The 26,660-nt window shown below is 47.3% G+C and overlaps 9 protein-coding genes across 9 annotated transcripts; 4 read left to right on the top strand and 5 right to left on the bottom strand.

The window, feature by feature from the left end:
* Positions 1–81: 81 nt before the first annotated feature.
* Positions 82–1,206, top strand: N7478_002112 (fungal specific transcription factor domain-containing protein; the record flags this gene model as incomplete). The annotated part of the gene is made up of 1 exon (XM_056918326.1): positions 82–1,206. The coding sequence occupies one exon, from the start codon at positions 82–84 to the stop codon at positions 1,204–1,206; it is 1,125 nt and encodes a 374-aa protein (XP_056783937.1).
* Positions 1,207–1,552: 346 nt separating this feature from the next.
* Positions 1,553–4,119, bottom strand: N7478_002111 (uncharacterized protein; the record flags this gene model as incomplete). Its single annotated transcript, XM_056918325.1, has 3 exons — positions 1,553–2,374; positions 2,433–3,997; positions 4,101–4,119. The coding sequence occupies 3 exons, from the start codon at positions 4,117–4,119 to the stop codon at positions 1,553–1,555; spliced, it is 2,406 nt and encodes an 801-aa protein (XP_056783936.1).
* A 1,599-nt stretch (positions 4,120–5,718) lies between these two features.
* On the top strand, positions 5,719–6,085 carry N7478_002110 (uncharacterized protein; the record flags this gene model as incomplete). Its single annotated transcript, XM_056918324.1, has 2 exons — positions 5,719–5,917; positions 5,973–6,085. The coding sequence occupies 2 exons, from the start codon at positions 5,719–5,721 to the stop codon at positions 6,083–6,085; spliced, it is 312 nt and encodes a 103-aa protein (XP_056783935.1).
* A 593-nt stretch (positions 6,086–6,678) lies between these two features.
* N7478_002109 (pepsin-like aspartic protease) lies at positions 6,679–7,901 on the bottom strand (the record flags this gene model as incomplete). Its single annotated transcript, XM_056918323.1, has 2 exons — positions 6,679–7,528; positions 7,594–7,901. The coding sequence occupies 2 exons, from the start codon at positions 7,899–7,901 to the stop codon at positions 6,679–6,681; spliced, it is 1,158 nt and encodes a 385-aa protein (XP_056783934.1).
* Positions 7,902–11,138: 3,237 nt separating this feature from the next.
* trm10 (tRNA (guanine(9)-N(1))-methyltransferase) lies at positions 11,139–12,368 on the bottom strand (the record flags this gene model as incomplete). Its single annotated transcript, XM_056918322.1, has 1 exon — positions 11,139–12,368. The coding sequence occupies one exon, from the start codon at positions 12,366–12,368 to the stop codon at positions 11,139–11,141; it is 1,230 nt and encodes a 409-aa protein (XP_056783933.1).
* A 231-nt stretch (positions 12,369–12,599) lies between these two features.
* Positions 12,600–13,333, top strand: N7478_002107 (putative NADH-ubiquinone oxidoreductase subunit GRIM-19; the record flags this gene model as incomplete). The annotated part of the gene is made up of 4 exons (XM_056918321.1): positions 12,600–12,650; positions 12,765–12,871; positions 13,004–13,156; positions 13,285–13,333. 4 exons carry the CDS (start codon positions 12,600–12,602, stop codon positions 13,331–13,333), a joined length of 360 nt encoding a protein of 119 aa, XP_056783932.1.
* A 916-nt stretch (positions 13,334–14,249) lies between these two features.
* N7478_002106 (karyopherin MSN5) lies at positions 14,250–18,192 on the bottom strand (the record flags this gene model as incomplete). The annotated part of the gene is made up of 4 exons (XM_056918320.1): positions 14,250–14,926; positions 15,046–17,050; positions 17,112–17,300; positions 17,365–18,192. The coding sequence occupies 4 exons, from the start codon at positions 18,190–18,192 to the stop codon at positions 14,250–14,252; spliced, it is 3,699 nt and encodes a 1,232-aa protein (XP_056783931.1).
* A 1,084-nt stretch (positions 18,193–19,276) lies between these two features.
* N7478_002105 (sterylglucosidase 1) lies at positions 19,277–21,645 on the bottom strand (the record flags this gene model as incomplete). Its single annotated transcript, XM_056918319.1, has 3 exons — positions 19,277–20,216; positions 20,275–21,206; positions 21,262–21,645. 3 exons carry the CDS (start codon positions 21,643–21,645, stop codon positions 19,277–19,279), a joined length of 2,256 nt encoding a protein of 751 aa, XP_056783930.1.
* Positions 21,646–22,092: 447 nt separating this feature from the next.
* On the top strand, positions 22,093–26,506 carry N7478_002104 (SKI complex subunit tetratricopeptide repeat protein SKI3; the record flags this gene model as incomplete). The annotated part of the gene is made up of 3 exons (XM_056918318.1): positions 22,093–22,208; positions 22,287–22,487; positions 22,555–26,506. 3 exons carry the CDS (start codon positions 22,093–22,095, stop codon positions 26,504–26,506), a joined length of 4,269 nt encoding a protein of 1,422 aa, XP_056783929.1.
* Between the last annotated feature and the right edge of the window lie 154 nt (positions 26,507–26,660).

Here is a 26,660-nt window from a genome sequence, read left to right as displayed (position 1 = left end):
TTTGAAGGTTCAATCAGAAAGCTAATGAAGGATACATAGATTTGTGGAAGATCCGACAAAAGCTTGAAGGGCACGGATGTAATGGACCTACTCTCCGTCGCTATCAACACTGCCCGTAAAAACGGTCTGCATAAAATCGATAGTTACTCGGACTCGGACAGTATACTCCCGCCCTTTGAGACTGAAATGCGTCGTCGAATTTGGTGGCAGCTGTATACTCTTGACGTCCGAAACGCAGAGGACAACGGCCTAGACCCCTATATACAGGAGCACTGGGCCAACACACTTCCGCGACTTCCACGCAGCATCAACGACATAAGTCTCCATCCAGAAATGAGAAGAATACCCCAATCAAGCCTAGAGAGAACAGAGATGCTATTCACACTTGACCGACACGAAATCAGCACTCTAGTACGCCGGATACTATTCTCTGACGAATTTTGTCAACAAAATTTCTACCCTATCCTATCTGTTGCGGAGAAATGTGACGAAATCGAGAGATTCCGAACAAAAATAGAGGACCAGATCTTGTCGCTCTGCAATCTAGACATCCCAATAGATTATATCACGGCAACGTCTAGTCGACTAGTTTTCGCGAAGCTCAAGCTGAGCGTGACGAAGCCGACGACAAGAGAAAATCAACATGTAATTACCCAAGAAAGCTTTCGACGCACCTGCGTTGATATTTTGAAGAGTACGCGGGAGCTTCGTCTTTACGAGAATGGAAAGCAATGGCTTTGGCTGTTTCAGACGTATTTGGAATGGGACGCGTTGGCATATCTCTTTATCAATTTATCTCTGGTTCCATCAGGTGATACGGTTAACTGTGCATGGATAGCAGCGGAAGATATCTACCAATACTGGAAAGGTCATGGTGAGGTCGTCCTTGATAATAGGTGGAGACAGATTGAGAATTTGCGGTCGCAGGCTTTGTTAGGGAAGCAGATGTATCAAGAAAACCCAGCTTCATTTCCACCTTGGCCTAGGTCTAGCTGCGAAGAAAGACCGGACACCGTCCAGCCAAATGAACAGGGCTTGCCTAGTACTGTACTAGTTTCAAACATACTGGAGCCAAATCCTAATGCTGACGCCTTGGATGTCCCAGTACCAACGACAGGAACAGAGTGTCAGTGGAGTACCGCGCTTTTCGATCGTTATTTCCAAGTCCTAGACATGGATCATAACATGGAACTATCATGGCTTTGACAGGTATCATATACAACCTCTACATCAATTGATAGGATATTTATGTGTTAATGTGTTAATGTGTTGTTCTTGTCATGTATTGCTTGTGGGTTATTTATAATTTAGCTAGGCTACCTACTTGAACCGCTATGAATAAAAGAAAATAGCAGTGTAAGATTAACCTCAACGAGAGCCCAAAGAAGGTTACACTATAGCCAAAGTCGACGTAAAGGAAGTAAATTAACAACAGGGGGTATGGGTAATAGTACAAAGATCAGAAGAAGATACAGAAGATAGACCGTAAACGTAAGCGTGAGATAAGAAAAGAGAAAATGAGGGGCAGGCAATCAGACATAGAGCCAGTGAATTAATAAGGAGAGTTGACGATATCATTGCGGCCCAAGTGACTGCTGAATCTGCCACTGCGTGCACGGCTAGGTGTGACAGGGCCTGCAATACTCTCTCTGGTAGGTTTCTGGAAGCTGCGCTTAGCGACCATGTTGACCTCGTTAGGAAGTGCAACAATAACGTTCTTGTCGGAGCCGAAACGGAAGTTATCGGCCATGACATCTTCGCCATAGCGCTTAATGGTGTAGGGGTCTTTACGACCAGCCAAAAGCTTCTTCATCGACCAGGTGATAATGAAGGGACCGGTGGCGGTAATGATGGAAGTCTCGTCCTTGTCAACTCCAGTGTTGAAGCGGGCAGGGGTAAATGCCAAGGGCTTCTTAGTTTCGTGCTGGAATTGTGCGACGTGCGCAGGTTGCAATCCAAGGCGACGGGGCTGGGGCTTCGAATCCTTAGCGAAGGACTTCTCGAAGCCAAGTTTGCCTTCATTCTTGCCATCCTTCTGCATAGAGTCGATCAACAGGAGGTAAGTGCGGCATGTTGCGAGCACCCAGCGTCCATCCGCCGACACGTCAAGACCAATAATAGCTTCACCAAGAGCTGGGATATGAGTCTTGGCGTTGATACCCAAACGATCAAACATGCGAATATCACCCTTATTGGATGCAACGGCGAGATAACCCTTCTCAGTGGTGGCCATGGCAGAGAAATCGTTCTTGCTGGCGTACTGCTTCAGATCGGAATCGACAAGCTTAGTACCGGCAAGACGAGGATCAATGCGGTACAGTGCATTCTTGGATGCACCGACGAAGGGCTGGGCACCGGTCATCTGGGAGAATTTCTGTGAAAGTTGTTAGCAGGCTGAAATGGAAAATTCTGGACTTTCCTGGGTGACTCACGTTCTCAGGAGCGAAGGTATCAACAGAAATATCATCATGGACCTTCCACTCATCGACAACCTTACCATACTCCAGATCCATTCGGAACAGAGAGTTGGGATCTTCGCCGTTTTGAAGAATCAAGTTTTGATCCTCCGCGTGCAGCATCACCTTCTTTGGGCTAAATAGCTTGCCGCCAGGAGTCTCCACCTTCGAGATGGTAGTTGAGAACTCCAGGTTGTTGTTGGGAGTGTGCTTGAAGACACCGATCTTTGAGCCACGAACCACAAATGAGCGGTCATGCTTGTAGCCGACAGCCAGTTGCGAGTTGATGTTTCCATCCTCGTCGCGAGTGACGACATCATCCTCCTCCTCGTCACTGTCGTAGTGTTCGCTGCGCTGACCATCGTCTTCGTCAGTCTCGTCAGGCTCTTCCTCCTCTTCCTCTTCCTCCTCTGGTTTGTCATCGGCATCTTCCATAGTCAGATCTTGGAAGGCATCCAGAACGTATTCACGCTCGTTCTCCTTGACCTTGGTCCACTTCATTTCATTGAGCTGCTCCCACAGAGCTTGCATCAGACCTTCTTGGAATCGTTCCTCTGAAGGCTGATCCTTGAATCGTAGTAGCCATGAGTACGCGGACCCATCTTCGGCGTAGTGGTTGAAAATGAAAGAAAGGTATTCAAAGTTGAAAACAGGGTTGATATCTCCCACGACAGCCTGACCCAACCACTCCTTCTCGTTACCGGTAATCTGTAGCCAGTACTGCCAGTTCCCAATTTCCGAAACAGTAGCAAGAATGTCAGAGTCCTGGAGCACGAAAGTTCCAGTTGCAAAGTCAAACAGGTGAAGCTCGGCCTTCTCCTTTGTGAGAACTTCTTTGGCCTCGGGTTGAGCAGCAGCGGCCGGAGCGGTCGTGGGCTGGTCATCGAATGCAACTGACTTGATGTGTCCCTTGGACTGGGCATATTTCACGTCCTTTGCCATTTCGGCGGCTGTTTCTTCAGCAGTCAAAGATTGGTTGCGGGAGTGTGAGATGGGGGAGGTGATCGGGCTCGCAGAGGGGATGGGCTTCTCCTCTTGGAAGGAAAACTCTTCAAGCTCCTGTTGGGTGGCTTTCTGGGCACTGCGACGGTACTTGCGCTCGTATTGACACTCCACGGCAGCAATTTCAAAGGTGGCAACTTTGTCGGATGGAACCGAAGGATCACAAATGAACTCGAAAAGGTCACCTTCGTCTCCGCTCAGATCGTCCCAGGCAAGAATCTTAACAGATCCGTCGCGAACTTCGGAACGAAAATGAAGACTTTGATCCAAAAGGAACACCTTTTCGTCTTTGTCTAAACCATCCGCTGCACCTTGTTCGTCCTCGTCGTCGGCAAGCTCTTCCTCTCCTTCTTCATAGGCTCTCTGGATCACGAGCTGGTATTGAAACTCTTGACCGGTTCGTCGGATAGTGGCCGCGGCGTCTTTGAAGATCAGTTCTGAGTACCCTTTGGGTGACAAAGGCCGAACCAAATACAGCTGGCCTTGTGGGATTTCGATGATCGACTCTTTGGAAGTATCTCCGAAGACAAATTTGCTCACTGGAGGGAGTGAACGTGGTTAGCAAGTGTTTTATCAGTGAAAGTGGCGAGATACGCTTGTTGGCATGGAGGGGGTTTGGCGGGGTAGGCGCGAGTTGCTTACCGTTTCGGAGCATAAACATAGTTGCGAGGGGCAGCTACCAAGCAACAACAAATGGGGGCCAGATGAAGTGACAGCGATGGAAGTAGGGGAGGGAGTGGGAAATAAAATAAGAAGAGAGGCTTCCCAGGTCAAAGAAACGGAAGTAGGGCCACTGTCACAAAAGAGGCTTTGGCAAGATTAAAGAAAAAAAAGAAAAGGAAGATAAAGAGCCATCACCATAGAAATAATCTCCGTCATCGAATTGTGGCGTCGTGGCTGTTGATTATGTCATTCCCTCCCCTTGATGCCTGAGATATATGGCAGAAGGTATGTGTTCTTGCCTCGGGCGTGAACACATGTCAGTGGACCCCCACTGAGCTCCCAGTGAGGGTCACATGACCAGATTCTTTGTTTACATCTAATATGTTACGCCGCCCATACACACACCCAACCTCCCCCCTTTACTTAGATAACGAAGATTGACGATATACGCTACTCCTCTAGGATCTGTATCAGAATACTCTAGAAGTGTAGGTATATAGTAAACCTTTGCTGTATGTGTTGGATCATTGCTGGCAGCTGTAAGGGCAATAGACTTATTATTGATATTAGGTACTATTACAAGGTTCTTTGAATATTTTTATTAGTAAAAACACTCTTTTTACTAGTTAAAAAAAGACACTCCCCAACCCGGAGATTCGTATCTCGGGGTAAAGAAAGTCGCAGAAATGTATATCTACCTGTATAGTATATCGCTTATACAAAAGATATTCTTCAATGTCTATATATAACTCTTTATCTCCCTATAATCGAAACTACTAATTAATATCACGCGGCGTATCCTCAATAAGAGACTTGGTCTTCCGATCTCTATGCTTCTACTACGTCGATTTGTAGTCTAGGATTTCCATGGTGAAAATAGTTTTTGACTAGTTAGTTCCCTTAAACTACTACTAGGTTTCAGCTACACTTATGCACTCTCGCCTAGCATTCTTTGTGGAGCCCCCCTAGATACTATATCTAGCATGTAGTGTTCACGTAATAAACAGATGCTTTACATACAGCCAAGCTATTTACCCCTATATTTACAGTCATATGACCCGGGTTCTGGCCTCAGGTATCCTAGCCTTTCACTTGTGTAGCAATCAACACTCGCCAAGCAACACTGTTCAATATGAAGCACGCCGCCATCTACAGTCTTCCTTCAGAACTCAATACACACCACTGAGCCTGCAAAGACTTGTTTTTTGTCCTCTTGAAGGAGATGGAAATTACGATTCTTTGACTATGTGGTAGAAAGACTTTGTATTTCCATTGAAAAACCAGACTCACGCTACTTTGAGAGTCCTCGCAGCTCTTTGCCCGTTCTTCTGTAATAACCATCTCTCTGTGGTGCCATGTAGCGCGGGAAACTTGAGCCCTGCGAGTGGGAGAACCAAATGTTTATACATATATCAGAACCGCTGCAATCAGGTGTACATAGTGAGACAATAATCAGACACGACTTACCCATCACGCCTGCCATATCAGAACTTACAAATTGGCCGTCTGAAAATGGCTGGGAAGTTGACAAGGAGAAGAAGAAAAATTGAAAGTGTCTTGCCTCACCTCACTTGAAAACCTCTTTCCGTAATAGGTAATGGCTTCAGACAGCCAAACATCTGACCTGGGCGATGATACTACGCGCCAGAAAAACATCACAAATGTTCGAAAAAGTCGGGAGAGCGCATCACTGGTCCTCATCCTCGTCTGGAGTAAGCAGGGTTTTGTACTTTGCGTAGTCATCACCCCTCTTCTTGACGCACGCAGCCTTAATATTAGGATGGAGAGCGTCATCAGTAAGTAACTCCATAAGACGGGCAACACTATCAAGAAGGACCTTCCTCGTATCAGCGAAGTCAACTGGCAATAGCCTTGTCAAGGCCTTCGACCATGATCTTGGAGTGCGTCGTCCACGAGCAGTAGCCAAGTCGTCACAAGCTTTAGCGTGGACAGCATCAGCATAGTACTAGTAAGCCGCATTACGCGCGTCACTAGTAACTGTTCTGAGGCAAGAACCTTGAAATCTGGTTCTTTTCAAACAGAAGAACTTGGAATTTCTTCCGCTCAAACTTGAATCATAAATCGTTCTCTTGACTTATATATTTATTTATAAATATATTATTCCCAAGCATGGTTTTAATAGTAGCTGAAATAACCAAGTTGAAGAAGCGAAGAGAGGAACCACATGTGCAAGTAACATAAACAGTCAGGCAAAAACTTTACAAGAAGAAGAAAAGCTTGCGTGTGATCACGACACTTTCCTAAGGGCTTTTGGCCTCATTTATGTACAAAATTAGGCAATAATAGATCCATGATAAGGCACATTAAGCCGTTAACGTTGATATCTATTTCCTGTTGTTTATAGATCGGAATGAGAGTAGATTTTGCCCGGGAAAGCAGCAAGTTCCATTGATGTTCATCTGTACTTGAGTGTTCATAGTATTCAAAATCTAAGGCATAATTTGGCCGCGGGGAAACAGCTTCAATCCCTTCAATGCGGAAGTTTCTTCATATCACCAATAATATTCCGTCAATCATTACCATGAGAGGTGTTTATTTACGCCTGGGGAGCGAAGCCAAGCTGAGGTCCACTGGCATCGAACACGACATACTGACTCTTGAGGAAGATATCACCGAAGATGGAGAAACCAATACCTGAGTTGGACTGAATACCACCAATGCACTGGCTGCTACTAACGCTAGCGTAGTTGATCAAGTCTCCGGAAACAGTAGCAGTGTAGCTGCCGATGGTAACACTGAAGTCAGGGAGGTCAGCAGAGCAGTCAAAGACATAACCACCCTGGGTGTTGCTGTAGGAAGCACCATCAACCTCCTTGTAGTAGTCGTCAACAAGGGAGTCATCGAGAAGGAGAAGAGTGGTGCCAGTGTCAGCAATGCCATCGAAGCCCTCGCCGGAGGCGCTACCAGCGCTCCAGCCATCAACGGAGAAACTCCAGAAACCCTGAGAGTTGTCGACATCAGTGTAGGTGAGATCACCAGTGTACTTGGAGGAGTCGGCAAAGCCGAAGTCATAGACACCGGGGGCGTTGTGCTTCAGTGCAACACCGAAGATGGGCTTAGCCAGCTGGGACTGGGCGTTGGAGAACCAAGTCTTCTGGGGAGTGGGAGAGACCGTGTTGATGGAGTCAAAGGCCAGACCAAGCAGTCCATCGTTGGTGTCTTGGACAAACTCGGAGCTAATCTTCTTAGCAGCCTCAACGGCTTGGCCACTCACAGTGACTCCTCCGACAGTGACGTCGTCTGTGTAGACGTTACCGCTGGCAGAGCTGCCGTCACCGTATGAGATATCCCAAGTGGCGCCGGAGAGGACCTTGCCACTCTTGCTGGGGTTATAGACATCGTGACCTGACTGCTCAGATGAAGGAAGCTCAGTGGAGAACACCCAACTTTGAATAAATTAGCCATCGATTCGACGTTGTTCAACCCGAGCTCGAGAGAATGTTTGACTTACAGATCGGATGAGCCAGTGTCGAAGTCAAGTTGCAAAGTAGTGCCACCAACATCAACGGGAGTGAGATACTCCTCGTCATCGGTTGTAGGCTCGTTGGTAGCGACGCCACTTGCTACAGCCTCTCGGACGTGAGAAGGAACGGTAGCGCCGAACTTAGAAAGAGCACGAGCATACTGAGCGGCGAAGCTGGTGGTCTTGGTAGCCGGACGAGCGACCTGCTTAATAGAGTATTTGCCAGTGGTGGGCGCAGCAGAGGCAAGGGCAGCGAGGCCAGCCAGGGCGGGGAGAACCTTGTTGATGACAACCATGATGACAGCTTAGATAACTGGAGGGAAGATTGATGCTGAATGGAATGAAAATCGAATCTCTGGCGCGGAATATGAATCAATTTATAGCATTCTGTATACCTCTTCAACTCGCTATTATCGACCTGCTATTTCGCAATAAGCACATATGGCCAATGGTATCAACTATACTCAATATCGCACGATTTAAGACGATGTAACTTCTCATTTTCCGGACCTCGCAAGCGCACACTTCGAACTCTAAACTAGGACATAATCACGGAGTCCATCGGTCATCTTGGGACTATGTTTTATCCACTAGGCAGATACCAAGTAGAAGTGCGGAGAGAGGGCCAAAGACAGCATTGGTGGCGCAATACTAGGAGCGACGCTAACATCTTAGGTCCCTAAGATTAGTGCTAAGACATGATTAGCGCACCAAGACAATTATGGCGTTGCGCCTTCAGTGCTTCTTATTTGCAGGCCACTAATACGAAAAAGATGCAACGTAATTTCAACTTCTAAACGTAAACATTCACATATTTGATCACCCATATTCTATATCAACATGAGACTACCGAGATGAACCCTAGAAAACCTTAACGCAGTCGGCATTCCACTACCGAGAAAATCACCAGGGTAAGAAGGATTATCAACAGCCTTGCCGGTGGGGATGGGAAGCAAGCGGCATCGAAAATGAACTTGTCATTGGATGCAGGTGTCGGAAAAGGCCGAATCGACATGATCTGCACGCAACATTCCTTTCTGGAAGATCATACTAAGATAACTTATAAACAGATGCACTAATTGCATATCAGAAACAAGGAATAGTCACAGATAAGTGAGATGGATAGCATCATCAACACAAGCCGCCCGACGGAATTCCGCGCCCAATTTAGGACCCCTATATGCTCGGCTGAACCCTGCATGGGGTGGCTGCAGGTCCTCTCGTCAGGAGACAAGCCCTCCGGGGGCACTCCGGGGGCACGTACTCGGAGTATTCATGGGCAAAATATGGAGCTTTGGGTGAGGAAAGATCCACATTTGATGCGACCCTTCAAGCCACCCCCGCTCTTATCGACCATCTTTCTAGCATATTGCGGCTAAGGGATTCTTCAGGGGCAGATTAATTCTGAACCCTCTAAGGTAATTTCCCAAGTAGCCCATCACGATGAAGCATTGAAGGTTCGTGGTCCGACCGCTTATCGTTACGAAAGAAGGAAGGCTTGCCCGTTCCCTGCAGATCATTGCTTCTTTACAGCACTCATCCCCGTGTGATCGGGGAGAGAAGGATGCGTTCTCCAGTGCGAATCCCTTTCATCCGTAGCATCCGAAAGGTCTTACTGAGTTGGATGTGCTTGCAATTCTGGGGCGCTGCGGGTGAAATCCTTCATATTCTGCGTTATCTAGGCGTTATTGCGTGCATGTTTGCTGCATGGACTGAGAAAACGATGTACGCGCCGGGCGCATCAAGATGGTGTCTCATTGGCCAAATCACATCAGGCCCCTGCCGAAACATATTTAGTGAGTGATATTATAGAAGCCCAATGGAACTAGTATGAGTGGGTATTGTGCCAGAACAAGGAAATTTGATTGAGGGTACTACTACTATCTCCAAGGTTCGAGTTGAAAGAATAACGAATCTAGTTAAGTCATCATAACTCTATATTCTATACATTCAGTTGAGGTCTTTCTCTGTAATCTTGTGCACGTAAACCCTTGAAACATTTGAACATCATATTCATCTTTCTTTAGATTTCTCTGCCCAGGTGTCCATACTACTAGTAGTGATCTTTTCAAGTATCTTTCTGTTTATAATATTTAATATCCATATATTTAATGAACAACCCATATCTTAGCTAGGGGTGATATAGTATAACTATTATATGGAGATACTATATTAGGGCACATTTATTTAGTTTATAGCTCTCATATCAGACTAATTAGATTAGTTCGAGAGGGGCTGGCTTCACCTAGATAGGAGCCTCAGCGTACGCCTTTCCTTGAGTTCTCTAAGGCTGCTGTTCTTTGTATTTTGCACCTTTTCCTCTTTTTAACATTGTAGATTGTAGGTAGCCCATCTCAAAGAATAGCTGCCGTGTTGGGTATGTACAATCTCTACGACTTCTAGAATGTTGATCTTGCAAGCAAGGCAAACTGACGGAGTCTGATGGGGACGCCAATACGCGGCCTTCCAAGCAGTTCCTTGAGTTTTCCATTTAATGTTTCCCTAGTTAGTCTCATGATCTAGTTAGTCCCATGGATTCAAGCAATTGAAAATGGATGGGGTGAGGCTGAGCGAGGTTGGGCGAGAGTGTTGCGAAAGACGGGATAGACGGGGGCTAAAAGTCCTACTAGTAGTAGTCAAGGCAGCTTTTGAAAAAGCCTTAGCATCACTGCATGTCTATAGGCTCGACCGCTACCTAATGACTGCGCTTGGACGTCGGTTGTTTGTTGGTGGCATCTAAGATCTAAGTGTCCACACTTTAGTCCCCCCCAAGTTTGTTCAATTGTTCTCTCAGCTGCACTCCCTCTCGTACGTTTGAAAAATAAAAAAGATGTAAGGGACTCGTCTATAACTATCTATCAGCATGTTCAATAGGTAACCATACATCCAGAGCTTCCAAAACTTTCAAAAACAGTCGTTGGCTGCTTGGCCTTTTATCAGATACTCGCGGATCACCAAGTTAGGCCATAAACCTTCAAAGAGGTACGACTGGTTCATAGAATAAGATTTTCTACCGACTCTTCATATCTTATTTCCCATTTAGGGGCACCCAGAGCTCAATCCTCGCCCGTCATTCCTACACCTCACACATGTTCTGTGAATAGCGACATTTACATAGATCAAGACAGCGAATGGGTAAGCCTACAGGGGGAAAGAACTCTCTGGATTCCCTCTGAATATCGACCAGTTTGTGATGCGCTAGTTGTGAACAACACTCTCATCAAGGCACATCTGACGGGGCGAGTTTCCGTCATTGAATTCAAGTTTACGAATCCTGATGGCTCTAGCATTGACAGTATAGTAAGGAGAACCCTTCCAGATTCAAACAAAGAGATCGAAATGAATCGCGAGGAAGATGAACGGAGGACGCGAATGAGTAGCATATCAGAGCTTAGAAAGCGAATGTTTGGAAGAAGACGGTGAACAAGATCCCAAGGAATGTAATCCAGTTACTGAAGGAAATAATATGCGGATATGCCGTTTACTTCGTTGATGTGAGAGCATACTGTACATAATCTCGCTCTCTGGCCACTTCAAAGGTTTTCCGCAGCAGGTTCAGCATCCAATGCGGCCTCGACAGCCGCAATCTGATCTTCTTCATTTTCTTCATCGTCGTCGTCGTCTTCCACCTCACCACCATCTCCAGCCTCAAGAGACTTGGCTAGTAACTTCCCACCCTTTCTCTGAGGCAGAACCTTCAAAAACGCCTCACCCCAATCACGTAACTCCAACCACTTAAGCATTATTTCCACAACATGGTTGGTAGTCAAGACCTGACGAGATGCCATCTGAATATAATCACCAATAGGCAACTTCGCGGTCTTAACACCCTTCTCCAACGCGCTCTTGTAGCAGATAGCCTTGTGTCGATTCTTATCCACAAGACCACCAATAATATAGGTGTCGTACGGCTTAAGTTCCGTCAACGTATTCTCGCTATCACTGCTAAGGTAGATAACCTCACCATCCTCAGGCTTGCGATCCATCTCAGCAAAATGACCAACAAGCTTTCCACCACGCGGCGAAGCCATAGTCTCCTTCGCGATCTCAGCAGCATGTACGAAATCTTCCTGGATAATCTTGACCCCCTTCCAATTCTTATGAGCAACAAGGACAGTGTCGAATCGCTCTTTGAGTAGTTTATCGAAAGAGCTGAACATCAGGTTGGTTCGGAAACGTGCGCGGCTGTTGTCTGAGTATGAGCGTGTCATTTGACTGGCTAGCGAGATTCGTTCTTTGTAATGCATCAATTCGTCGTAGCCGCAGTCAATGACGATTGACATCGGGAGTAATTGAGAGTCTTCGTGTTTGGTCTTCTCCCAGCTTTTCAGAAGTGCTTTCACGGCTTCTTCACCACCCTTCTCTCGGGCTTCGGCGACCGCTTGTCTTCGACGATCTTTCTTCTCGGCCATCTTTTGTTTCCGTATCTCTCTCCGGTTGTCGCGACCTTGTTCCCATTGTTCTCGTCGGCGGAGCTTCTTAAGCTGGTTTTTAGACATTTTCGGCTCGCCATCGTCTGTCGCTTCGATGTTTGTAGGTCCATTACCATCCGTCCCAGGAATAGTATTGGTATCGGTATTAATATTGGGTTTTTCGGCGAGTTCTTTGTTCGCATCTTCAATCGACGAAACGGCCGCAACTTGCGGTTCAGCGCTCACAGCACCAGTCATAGCGGGCACAAGCTCAGAATGCGCAGAATCCTCTCCCTCGTCGTGATCCCGCTTAGCCAATTTCCTAGGTCTTTCCTCGTTGTCGTTGTCCATAATTCGTAGCGGACCTGACACCACACGATCCAAGCAAAATATTCAGAGAGTGGGCTGTCACTGTAGATCCCGAGAAGCGGATAAAAAAGCCCATCCCTCAACATCAACCAATCAAATTACCCGTAGCCCTCATTACTGTTCCCTCTCACGTGACATCCGTCACTCGATCAACTTCTCCGTTTCTCGACTTTACAATCTCCAGAAACCCCAATCCCCCCACCAACCGCCATTATGCCTCAGGATATGCCCCCTACAGGGGGCTACGCCCAAGTCCAGTACAAGGTACGCAATTGATACGATTTCACGGCCACCGAGCGTCAGCCGAGCACTCCCACCCACCCTAGCAGCACCTGCACCAGCTACAGCAACAAGCAACGACTAACGTTCTATATTTAGCGGAATCTCCCTGCCCGAGGCTTCAAGCCATGGGTGTACATGGTTGGTATGCATGCGATCATGGCGTACGGTTTCTACAGATACTTCGGTGGTGTTCGTGAGCAGCGGTACGTGTTGAGCTAAGCTGTCCCTTCATTCCGGCGAACAGAGGAACCGATTATTGCAATTGGAGAATCGGTTCCTTACGACGGAATTCCTTTTGACTTGGAATGAACATACGCTGATATTGTTTTCTATAGTGAGCTTGCCCGTGAGAAGATGTGGGCCCGTCTGTACCTCACCCCCCTCCTCCAGGCTGAGGAGGACCGTGACCAGGTCCGTCGCTACTACGCCGACAAGGCGCGTGCCAACGAGCTCTTCGGTGACGACCAGAAGGTCTACAACTCTGACCGGTACGTTACACCTCGTTTCCCATCGATAAATACCATCCTATCGATACCAATATTCCACCCTTGGAAACTACCGCCAATGCGTGTTCGTGTTCGTCTTATCGTTCGTTTACTGATTATTTTGTTTATAGCTTCGTTCGCCCTACTTTCGCCTATACCCCCGGTAAACTCACCCAATAAGCGGAGTCTACTGTGACTTTGGCATGATTTGTTACTTTTATCTGTTGGGTGTGTGGATGAATTGAGTCTCTGCTTCTGTCTACAAGGTCTGCATTTGTGGGGTTTGATAGTGATGAAGGTCTTACTTAACTCGAGGTGTTCGAGTATAACACTGTAGATATACATTTTTGAGAATGGTTTAGTCTGGTTTTGCAATATCATTTTTTACGCGTTCAAAGTCTTAGAAGACTAACAACTATTAGTCGTCAAATGACGGCATAATGTAGTATCAGTTTTCATTCTTGAAATGATACCTAAGTTGAAATTACTGGCAGGGAACTTTATATGTAATGTGCCGAGCACGTTCATATTGTTTTGAAGCCGTCTAATAGTATAGAGGCAGTCTATTGAAATGTACTCAAAGCGCCACCGCCGGGGTAGTCCGTGAGATTGCAAGCGAGCAAAGTAAATGCGAGAGAAATCGTCAAGAAATGTGCGCTCAAGATGCAAGTTCAACACATCCAGACTGCCAAGAGAAAGAATTGCAACGCGCCAAGATTAATAGTATGGCCTCGACCCAACAGATTAGCATGGCGACATATGAGCGAAAGATAAATGGGACAGAACTCGGTGCAGCGCCAAAGCATTGCATTATTTGGGGAATAATGTGGGTTATGGGTTGGATGAGAGGTGAAATTGAAGGAATGTTGCTAGCCAGATGTGTAGGACTGGCGATGCGTGGTATCGAGAGTAAGGCATGCGTAGGAAGCTGATACTGATTGAATAGGTCAGAGGCAGGCTGTGGATTGGCGCTTATGTATCCAAGATATGATCACATTCTTGTCTAAATGAATGAGGGCCGTTCGGTGATGGCATGAGCAAATCTCTGACGAGGGCCTAAGAATTGCGGTATGGATGCAGCTATGATGCCAGGAGTTTACCCAAACATATCAGCCACGCCAGAAAGATCAGGTCCATCGTTGATATCGACGCGAGGGTTTGACTGCTGCGCCTCCATCTCGTTTGTCATATACCGTTCCTGAAGTGCAGAGCGGATTTTGCGGCGCTCTTCGCGAGAACCCAGAATCTTCCCTTGTTCTGCAATGCTAACACCCCGGAGAGATTCAAGAAGCTCAAGCACTAATGCACGTTGTTGGCGTGGGGAGGGGCAACGATGCAGCTGAGATTCCGTTTGCATGACCTTCTCTTCAGTCAGGCCTGGTAACGTGAGAAATATAGACCTTGGGGTGTTTGTTGCTGGGCCATATAACACCCAAATCGATGCGATGAGCTGTGCCAGGTCTTTTTGCATATCGACAAAGTATGGTTCATGGACCGATGTGATACATGCTTTGAGGACATCTGAGGAAATAAATTCGCGAATAGTCTGGGTGGTTTGATTTTCGCGAGGGGGAGCAAAGTCTGGGAGGATGGATCGAACAACCCGAGTGATGATGCTGCAGCACCGGGTGTCTCGCATACGGAGAGCGTGGGTGCAGAATAGCATGACTGGTTCAAATATCTCTGCTGAAGAGATTACAAAATGGCGGATCGATTCTGAAAGCTCCGGAGTACCTGGAGGCGCAGTTGGATCCGTTTCTGTTCTATCAGGATCTAAAAGGAAATCAGCATGTTAGCTTATCAAGTCCAAAGAAGCGGCTTTGAAAGAAAGGAGAAGCAGAAAGCAAAGCCAAATTATGCAGAGTACAAGCGGGAAGGGCCTGTGTTCTTACCTCCTCTCTGTGGGTCGAACAGGCTAGCCACCATAATGACAGCGGAATAGGTCAGCTGGCGGAGCACACTCTCGGATTTCATCTCATCTGTAAGATCTCCCTCGGAGCCATCTGAACCACCACTCTTTCTTTGCTCGATAATTTCCCACTCTGTTGTAATCTTACGGTCGATACTTTGGAATAGAGTTGAAAGCATGGGAGGAAGGAACTGGCTTCTATACTGCACTGGACAGTCGTCAATCAGGCAACGGGAAATGTTGAGCAAGACCGAGTACTGATGTGAAGAGAGATGCTCTGCATCTTTAAACAGTGCCTCGGCTAGAGGCCCGGGAAGTTCAGGGTATCCGTAAAACTGGTCGCGCATTCTGCTCATACTAAACAGCATTGAGTAACACGATTCGCGCACAGCTCTGATTTTTCCACGAACGGAGGACGCAAAGCCCTCCAGTGTTGCCTTAGAGGCAGTGATTTTAGCGTAGAATTCATCCCGGCTGCCACTTGAGATGCCGGCTTGCCAAAATCGATCTGTCAAGATGCGCTCAACAACCGCCCTCATTTCATTGCTTACCGCCCAATTGATAGGGTTGTGGAAAGCATGAGCATGGCTCAGAAGAGGAAGTAAAGTCCGCAGGATCTGGGGAACAATTTCATGCCACATATTACAGGCAACACCGTAAGCCGGTGCGGACTTCTTCAGCTTATCTGTAGATACAGCCAGCATAGTTTTGGTGCCACGGAGCGGCAGCATCTGAAATTTTTTAGTCATTTCCTCTTGGACAAGTTTGCCCTCATTATCTAGAGGAACTGTAGACCAATCAGACATCTTATGTGCCTGTTTGTTCTGCATGTATGATCCAACATTTTCTAATCCAAGCATAGAGCAAAATCCTGCAAAGGATGAACCCATAGCGCAAAACTGATCATCTTGCCACGCTTCTCTAATTGGTTGAAGGAATGAAACCAATCGACCATGACGCAACTCCGGGTCTATGTTGTTCGCTCGCTGCATGATAATAAGCAAAATTGATATGAGTTCCATCTGAAGTTTATCATCAACTTTATTAGCCTGTGTGATCTCTCTGATCTTTGGTTCAAGCAGATCGTAGAAGGTGGAGAAGTAGTCGGCATAGCGCATGGCTAAGCGGCGTAGCTCGTGACTAGCCAGGCCATGCAATTCTTTGACAGCCTCGGAATAAGCGGGGTATTCTGGATGATCCTGGAGTCTCGTCATGAGAATATGCTCGAGCACCTTCAGGGCAAAGGCTGGGTGGTTATCAAGAGCTCGAGAAGAGACATCAACCACAAGCTTTATGACTCGCTGTTTCAAAACCGGATCGTCGAAGGACCTTTGCATCAAGTTTGTGGCCCAGTTCTCGACACCATATTCTAAGGCACTCCGCTCTTGCTCATCCTCTTGTGGCGCCTTCCCGTGGGCCCCAATCCATTTATGGTAACCCTTGATGACCGCCTCTACTACAGCGAATTGAGCATCGGCACGCATGAGGGGAATTGATGATTTGTTGAAAGACTGCATGCTGAACGGTTCACAGCCGTTGTAAAGGTTGTCCAAGTTATTATCGACCCTGCTCAGAATCTCACTTACTGCCTCCTGGGGTCGTTTCGTGGTAATGGATTCGATAATCGATGAACAGTAGCGGCGGTAGTTCCCAACAAAAGCATGGCGCTCGGGAATTGTGTCGATATCATCCACGAGGAACTGCACAGTCGGGTTATCGGAATCCGCAGGCAGAGATTCCCAGCGAATCAGTCTCTGGGTGCAGATGTTCAATAGATCCGGAGTTTGCGCCAGCACAAATTCTGAGCGAGCAATCTTATTGATTGGTAGTAATCTGGACCACAGATGCAATACAGGGATTGAAACGGTCAAGCTCTCGTGTTGCATAATTTTGACCATAAAACTGAAAAAGGTCGGGAGATCTAATCGATGCATGGTGTCCCTTAACAATCGATCATCTTCGAGGCAGCCTGCAACATAAGAGACCATCTAGCAAACCTGTCAGTTATCATACAAATTCAAATAGGTAGTTGTGTTAAAAAAATATTACCTCGGAAAGCTTTTTAGAAATCAAATACTTGGGCTCGTCAACATCATCCGGCCCAACGACTGACCACTGATACAAGTTCTGGAGAGTACTGAGATAATCGGGCTCAAAAATAAGGCAGACAAGAGCCTGGGACTCCTCGTTGCCCATATTTGTCCTGCCATAAAGTGCATGCAATGCCTCGACCGCGGCCTAGAAATCATCTGTTTAGTAAATAGACTCTCTTCGGGGTATTTGGATTTAGAAGTTTCCTCACCAGCAGAACCTGTTCGTCCTGGCAGGTCAGTGATCTGAAAACTGCAGAGACAACTTGTGACGCCACAACTGCCTTGTAGATTGACCAGGAAAGTGCCGAGCGAAGGGTCGTCAGCGCTTTCACCGCAGAATCGCGGGCCTGCGGAGAGCTGGCAGCATTCTGGATACAGCTATCCAGGAACTCGCAGATCCGCACAAGCCATCCTTCCTCGCCAGAGTGCAGCACTGGATCCGCGTTTTTCTCCGACTTCACTTGTTCAACAATTCCAGCAGGGGTAAAAATCTCCACTAACGCGCGATTGAGTTCATTTCCTCGAAGTGAAGAAACGGTATCCTCGCGGAAGAAGACGTCCTCAGACAAAGTCTCAAGGACAGCAAGAACCAGCTCATTGTGTACCAATGAGGAACCCCAGAATTTTACCAGGGCCGCATCCATGTCCATCCAATCCAGTCCCCAGCTCTTTTTCGCAGCCTCCGACCATAACTGTGGAATTTTGTTGCGGAAGTAACTAGGATCTTCGGGTCGAATGTTCTCGGCTAGTTGTAGGACCATGGAGCGTACGTTCGCGGATGCTTCGGCATTGGAGAAGGAAAGATGGCGGAGGACGTGATCTAGCAGGGTTAGGCCAAAGTATCGCACTACATAGGCGTGGTCGGCGCGTGAGGCGAGCAGGAAACCGTTTCGGGCTGCGGCGTCGCTGTCTTTAAGGGATTCCACGAAGGTGAGTGCCTCTTTCCGAAGCTCGTTTGACGAGGTGGGACTATGGATAGCTTCAAGAGCTCGAATTATGTCGGCCATGCCGGCCTCTGACAACTCCTCAGCAGCCATTTTGTCGGGTCACTGGACTGTAAACACGATCGATACGGTATGGATGGGCGGTGTCGCGCGACGTTTATTTCCAATCACGGTGAACTGGAAGATGGTTGTTATAGAGTAAAATATTCCGATTTCTTCGATCCAGATGAGACTCCAGACTTCGAGTTTTCATAAATTAGAGGAATGAGGTTGAGGGGAGGCTGGTCTCTGGTATGGCCGTTGACCCGGGTCCGTGGTGGGATTTAGCAGTCGGACACAGCAGCAACGGCCATTCGAGTATGAGGATCCAGTGGAGAAATGGGAGAATTGGCTCGTTGTGAGGGGGTTCGAAGGCGTTTTGAGAAGTGAGATCGGAGAGAGAGGAGTGGGGGCAAGTTGTTTTTACGGATGGAGACTCAGGCAATGCGGGAAGGAAGCCGGAAGTTTGGGATTTGCCGGGCTGAGAATTTAACCAACTCAAATACTTCTTCTATACTACACCGCTCCCCTAACACCGTAAGGGCTTAAGCAATTTGACACAAGATTCTAAGTCTGTTAAGTATTGGGCTCATGTTTTTTAAAAATTTCTATAGATATGCATATTCTTAGTTTGGCTGTTTGACTTGTCAGATTGCTGCCCCTCAATCGTCATTGTTTATCTTTATCTTATCTACCATACGCTTCAGAGGTGTTTTAGCGCCAATAGACGCGGTTTACTATACTCTGCAATGTTTGTAAAGTCATTGAAACCTCCAAGGTTGAAAACTATCACCCATGTGAAATCCAATTCGGTATTATACATGCTTAATTCTATCGCAAAATATAAACCCAGTAGGACCCGGAGAAGATATGCATGGCCCAACGGCAGAGCAACTCGAAGTAGGAGAATTGCGTGGGGGAGAACAAATACCCGTATACTACATAGTACCTACTAATTTGAACTATCATAGTACTAGTAATATACTCCAGGTACATAGTACAAGTAGCGCTAGGAGTCATTAGTAGTGCCTAGTACTAGTATTCATAGGTACCAGTGGGAACTCTATTCAAGTTGAAGCTTAATTGTAGATATTTCATTATGAAATTGGAAAATATAGAGCGGCAGACTAAATCGTAATCACATAATAAGACAATCACCACGCTGACATTGTTCCAAATAAGTCACATCTTCACCAGAAGGGTTTGAAAATTCCCCAGGCTGACGCTTCAGCCCTTCAATTTGGATATCCTGTTTCCCTTCCGCATGCCACCACCGAAGCCGTTGGAGCTTGATACCCTGGATCTTCTGAAAGTCAATCTCCCACTTTCCTCCGCTCACAGCGATGACTGTTTGTCCATCCGGGAAATGAAAGTCAGGAAGATAGATCTCCGTGGGATAATCAGTTGCTGTCGCTTGGGTAGCCATTAAGGACATCGTAAAAGTGCAGCCTTTGAGATCGAAAACGTGCTCCTTCACGGTTCCGTTCACATAGATTGGGCTGGGACGAAGATAAGCCTCTGCGGCGCGGTATCCTTTCGGCTGCGTGGGCTCTTCGCTAGAAATAGATGGAGCTGATAGAGCACCCTTGAGATTGCGTGGGCTAACCTCGGGCTCGCCGCCATTACTGTAGCTTTCCGAGTAAGCGGGTGATTGAGGGTCGAGAGACCGGGAAGCAGCTCCTGCTGGGAGTTCCAAGTCATCGTGCGAGAATATAGACAGATCCTCCCCATTCCATTGATCGCCCCACTCATGGTTGTTTTCTGTCTCGTAAACCCACAGCGTGAATCCGTTCGATGTGCTTCCCTCCAAGGCAAAGTGATTGGCATCCATTGCGCTCGTTTGGCTGCTGTAGTCTCCTGTCTTGTACGCGTGCTTGTCGTCCATGTCATATGGGATTCCAATTTCCGTGAACACCATTGGATGGTCGCCCATATACTTCAAGCTTTCGTCACGGAGAAATTTCAGTTGATCACGAAGACAGTTGCGAATTGCAGTTTCGCCTACCTTGACTGCAAAGGCCGGGGCCCAATATTTACCACGAAGGACACCGATAACATCAACATTATAAAGTCGGTTCCTAAAAGGATTGTTAATGAGCTACAATACCATACAAATGTAGATTGTGAAATACTCACCAATGTTTGGTAATCAGGGTAAGGCCATCATAGAAGTGAACGGCATGAACCATATTCGGATCATCATCAATTGACCCCTTGAGATCCGGCGGGACTTCCATTACTGGAGGTTGACATAGCATAATTGATTCCGGCCATACCTCACGTATCGCATCTCTGTATGCCCGATAGTGTTGCAGGAAATATGTATTGGTGAATTTTTCATAATCCATCTTTTCCCCAGTTCTTGGCACCTTTGAGAAGTAGTCTTTTTGCAGTAATGTGTCAGTAGATGGATCCCAAACTCCATGTTGTGCCCAGAGGCAATCATCAAGTTTCCATCCCGGATCCCTTTCCCATCCGTACGCGCTATCAATATGATCCGTAGATAGCCAGGCCTTGATACCTTCTGGGTCGATAAGTTCTCGGCCTGTTTTATATGGCCCGAAGCTACCAAAGGCCCATGTGGTCTGCTCACAGGCTCGCCCGGATCCAGTAAGAATTGCCTGGAATGCTGTCGGTGATGTACCAAGCTGTAGTTGCTGCTCAGGCGGAATGACCGAAATATCTTGAAATCCGATCAAGCCTCGATGAGGCTCATTCATACTCTCCCATCCGATGACAAGATCATGTTCGAGATCACCAGCCTCGTGAATTTTCTCGGCCAAATATTTACATGCAGCAATGAAATGGCGTTGCAGATAATCTTGGATGTTTACACCATCTATTATGGCTTTTGGGGCATAATCCCGCCCAGCCCAGAACAGGGTAAACATGGTTTGACAGACTAATCGGGTATAATTCGTGCTCCATATCATCTTTGGGAACTCGGCAGGATTGTCGAAAGTGTTTTGGACAAGAGCTGCTTGTGTACTTTTGAAGTTCTTCGGGTCGAATCCGGCAGCATAGAGAGTCCACATAGGCGCACCGGATCCTCCAGAGAATCTCGACCACTTTATACATAATCAGTCAAGCTTCATAGCTTCTTTTCTGGTTATTGCGACTTACCACATCTTGATGAGGATCCATGAATACGTAAAACTCATACTGCTTGGCTATTCTGAGAATTTCAATGGTGAATTGGATCCACTCCTCATCATAGATATTTGGGCCTGCATGTTCGATGGCTTCCCAAGTGAAAATGTACCGAATCGTGTTGTATCCCCATTTGCGCAGCTTTTTGAAATGAATATGGGAGTCTTCGAGAGAAAATGGCCTTCCAACAAAAGATACGTCATCCCCCTCGAAGAATTTATCCGATTCGAACGAAGGAATGTCGGGATTCTTAGGATATTTAGCATCGCCGGCTACGTTGATGCCTCGCATAATGACCTCTCGGCCTTGTGGGTCCCGAAATGACTTGCCATCGATGTGTAGACGTAAAGACCCCATGTTGATAGTGGGGGGGGGGGTAGCGAGGTGTTGAGTGAAAGTTGATATTACATCAAAGGAAGGAAGAAAATTAGGCTTTGACGATGGTAGACCACCTAACTGAGGCACGATAACTAGCAGATGAGCTTAACTAACTCTTAACTAGCTCCAGCATTGATCAGCGGTCAGGACTACCCACCTAATGGCATACACCCAGCGTATGCTATAGTATGCTCTCTTAGAATAAGGATAGAAGATGAGAATAAGAATAGGCAAACGAGTAGAGGGCAAAAGGATGTGTTTGAAGTGGAATGAGGAGGTGAAGGAGCTAAGCCGGGGTAGCTGATACGGCTGATATGATCGTAAGGGCCGTGACGTACATCCAATCGCAATCGGCAGCTGCTTTTCCGGACATGCTCCACCACCACACGAGAACCTCCCCCGCTTCCTAACCAGCGCCTAACGACAATGTCGAGCAAAGCCGCGCTCAAGGCCGTTCGAAGTGCTTTAGATGCGAAGAAATTCGCTGATGCAGCTGAGCAAGCTAAAAATCTGGTGTCGCAGGACCCCCAAAATTACCATGGGTACGTGGAAGAACTCAATCGCGCGGAAATCATGATTAATTGGAGCTAACGGTGTTTTCTTTACTTGATTCCCGACAGACATGTCTTCCTCGGCCTTGCAAACGATAAACTAAATAAAGTTGATGAGTCGGAGGCAGCTTATCTAGCTGCGACACAGCTTAAACCTGCCGATCGCACTGCCTGGCAAGGGTTAATTTCGCTGTATGAAAGAGCGGGCAGTCAGAAGCTAGACAACTATCGCCAAGCGGTTCTCGAATATGGCCAAATATTGGCTAAAAGGTATGAAATAATAAATTTCAGTGTTATGAGAGAATCCGGAATGTCTAATGGGAAACTCCAATTGTAGTGATGGTGATGAAAAAGAACGTTGTCAAGATATGGTGGACAGATACACCAAGCTCGCCAAGAAATGCGGTTCGAAAGTCGAATACAAGCAAGCTTTAGAGATACAATTACCGACCTATCCTCTCTACGACTTCCTCGAAGGACGTCTACCTCACCCCTCGCATACCTACCTCCGCCTGATCGAGCTCACTGAATCCGAAGAGAAAGAATACGTCAATCGTGAGATTGGAGAACGAAGAACTCGCCTGGGAGCCCGAATTGAGCAGGTTACACAGGAGGTTAAGAGAGAAGCATTCAAGAAGAGCAAACTAGAAGATCTATACCGAGGTATTATCGACTGGTCGAATGAAGATGCGGTCCGCAGAGAGTACGAGGAGAAGCTGATCCTGCGCGGATGCGACGAGCTTGAAGTTCTGCCCGTTAAATTCAAGAAGTCAAAAAGGAAGGAAATCATTCGTGCCTCGCATGATATGATCATTATTCAACATCCTTTCCAGGCTGCTTGGGATATATTCCTAGAATGGAATGATTTAGGAAACTATTCTGAGTGGGACGTGGCCATTGTACGAAAATACATTGAATTCTTCCCCGATTCTGGCTTGGGCAAGGTTTTGAAAGGCTTCCTGACCAGTGAACTATCCCCTTTCCCGCAAGAAAAAGCCGAGGAAAAGGACGATGATGACGAAGAAAATGCTTCAGCAAAGAAGGAATTAGAGGTCATTGAAAGCCAGGATGCCGCTGCCGATAGGTTAATTCTCATGGTTGAAGGTCTTGAATCGGCCCGCACATCTTGTCTGGCCCACCGAATTATGTCTGACCTCTATCTCTCAATCGAAGAGCATGAGACTGCAATTGAGGTGGCTCGGAAGGGTCTACTGAACGCTAAAGAGCTCGTCAGACGTTATGACCTACCTTTCCAGAACACATTCGATTCCATCAACATCATACTCGCCAATTCCTTGATCCACTATCAATCTCCTAGACACCATCCAGAGGCAAAGTCCATTTTTGAAGAGATCCTCCAGCGAAAGAAAACCTCAACAACCTGTCTCCTCGGTGTCGGGTTGATCTTGAAGGTGGACGAAGATTACCCCGATGCAATTAGATTCTTGCAGCGTGCCCTAGAGCGAGATAACTCGAATATCAAGATTCGCGGAGAACTGGCTTGGTGCAAGGCATTAAATGGTGACCTTGAAACTGGTCTCAATGGCCTCCAAGATGCCCTCGAGCGTTTGAACGAAGAACAGCCTGAAAATAAAACATTCAAGGCCGAGCTACTCTACGGTATCGGGCATTGTCAATGGGAGCTAGATTCTTCCGTTGAGGCTAGAAAAGACCGCAAGGGTGCTTATGCCAGCTTCCTTGCAGCGATCAAAACCAACATGAACTTTGCGCCGGCGTATACGAGCCTTGGTTTCTTCTACGCTGAATACAAAAAGGACAAGGCTAGAGCACATGCGTGTTTCCACAAAGCGTTCGAATTATCTCCACTGGAGACTGAAGCAGCAGAACGCCTCGCTCACGGGTTTGCGGACGTCAAAGAATGGGACCTCGTTGAAGCTGTTGCACAGCGAGTAGTAGACTCTGGCAGGGCTAAGCCCGCTCCTGGGTCGAAGCGCAAAGGCTATAGCTGGCCTTATGCGGCTCTTGGAACCGTGCAGATCAACAAACAGCAATACTCTAAGAGTATTGTTTCATTCCAAGCTTCTCTGCGGGTCGCGCCGGGTGACTACCACTCTTGGGTTGGTCTAGCGGAAAGCTACCACCACTCCGGTCGATATATTGCAGCCACCAAGGCTTTCCAACACGCACAAGAGCTGGAAAGCACTTTGTCGAGCAAAGACAAGGAGCATGTTTGGTTTGCAAGATACATGACGGCCAACGTGAAACGCGAGCTTGGCGACTATGATTCTGCGATCGCTGCGTACGAAGACGTCTTGAATGTACGACCCCATGACATTGGCAACACAATTGCTTTACTTCAGACGTTAGTCGAGAGCTCATGGAAGAGTCTGCACTCAGGGTTATTTAACGAGGCCGCAGACCGTGCAGCTAAAGCTATTCTTGCGGCTCGTCCGCTTGTGGAAGTTGGCAGCAATATTTTCAATCTATGGAAGGCAGTTGGTGACGCCTGTGCCACTTTTTCGTATGTCAAGAAGAAGATGGAAAAGTTGCCTGTATCTGATTGCAAGACTTTACTGGCTACGCGCCTTGATCCGGCAGCGCTAGATATCATGACGGATGTTGACGGAATAGGTCAGGAGTGGCTTGATGGTGCCGATAACGACGACAGCACCTCATCCAGTCCATGTCACCAGCTGGCTATCTTGGCATACAAACGATCCATTCATGTTTCTGCCCATGACAGACATGCACAGGCAGCGGGATGGTACAATCTTGGCTGGGCTGAATACCGAGCTGACCGAGGTGTTCAACCAGACCCAAAGAGCAAGAGTAAGAAGCCTAGCAAATTCTTAAAGGCGGCCATCAGATGCTTCAAGAGGGCAATTGAATTGGAGGCAGGCAACTCAGAGTTCTGGAACGCCCTTGGTGTCGCCACAGCAAGAATGAGCCCCCGAGTCTCCCAGCATGCGTTCGTTAGAAGTTTGCACCTGAACGACCGAAGTGCTCAAGTTTGGGCTAATCTCGGTGCATTATATCTCATCAACAATGACGCGCCACTCGCCAATGAAGCTTTTACTCGTGCCCAGTCTACTGATCCAGACTACTCACAGGCATGGGTTGGGCAAGGAATCTTGGCTGAAACTCTCTATGGGGATTTGAAAGAGACACGCGGTCTTTATGAGCATGCCTTTGACATTTCACACTCATCTGATATAATCCCTAAGCGTCAATACGCTCTCACACTCTTCGACCACCTTCTTTCTGACCCCTCAGCTTCTAATGAGGTCTCCCAACTTATCCAGCCTTTCTTTGCTCTCCATCAACTATGTGCCCAGAATCCGTCAGACCTGCCCTTCATGCACCTTTTGGCTTTGTTGGCCGAGAGAATGGGCGAGACTGCTGATGCCGAATCTAGCTTGGAAGCTGTGTGCGCGGGCATGGAAACCGAGTACGATGAAACAGAGTCTGTGGATGCGCTTGTGAGATTCGCCCAGGCCAATTCAGACTTTGCACGTGTTCTCCTCGCACGACATGAGTATGAGCGGGCGGCAGAAAAAGCAGAAACTGCACTGACGCTCACGGGCGACGATGATGTTGAGAAAAGTGACCCCGACGCTTGCACAAAGCTTCGTCTCTCCGCTCACCTGACAGCTGGCCTGGCGTATTACTTCACAAAATCAATGGATCAAGCCATCGACATGTTCCGTGATGCTCTTCAAGAAGCGAACAACGCACCAGATGTCGTTTGCCTTCTTGCTCAAGTTTTGTGGGCAAAGGGAGGTGAGGAAGAAAAGTCCGTCGCTCGCCAGCAGCTTTTCGACTGTGTGGAGAGCCATCCAGATCATCTTGGCGCAATTACTCTTCTCGGAGCTATTGCCCTTGTGGAAACCGATAAGGATGTGATCGAAGCCGTCGAGTCCGATCTGCAAAATATGGTTACCCGCGATGACATTGACATTCACGGCCGAGCCAAACTGCTCAAGCTCTTAACTATGATCTCGGCTAAGGGATTCAACGAAGACGCCACGCTTCCTGAAGAGACACGCCTGGTCAAAGAAGCTACATCGGCTATTATGATGGCTCCTGGCCAACCACAGGGCTGGATGGAGCTCTCCGACATCTCAGAATCTGCGTACCCAGCCGAAATGGCCATCAGTCGAGCTTTGCGTTGCGTGCCTCCTCACGGAAGCCTTGATGCCGATGATCTCAGCAAGGCTCATGCTCAAACTGGCATGGTGAGTGATGCTTTCAGGTCAATCATGGTTGCACCCTGGAGACAAGATAGCTGGGATGAATTGAATCACACCCTATCGAGCACAGCCGCGTGATTAGTTTCGAATTTACCAACGAGTTGTTGTTGCGGATCGCGTCGAGATGCATAGTTTCAACAGATACGAGCAGTAGAACATACCTTCATACAGTAATGAAAATAGAACATGATCAAAAAAGTAACCCACCTGTACAATGTTCATATCCATAAGT

This window comes from Penicillium angulare (assembly GCF_028827245.1).
Source record: "Penicillium angulare strain IBT 27051 chromosome Unknown utg000002l_segment0_segment0, whole genome shotgun sequence".
In the NCBI taxonomy this organism is placed as follows: domain Eukaryota; kingdom Fungi; phylum Ascomycota; class Eurotiomycetes; order Eurotiales; family Aspergillaceae; genus Penicillium; species Penicillium angulare.
This window is presented reverse-complemented; position numbering and strand designations above follow the sequence as displayed.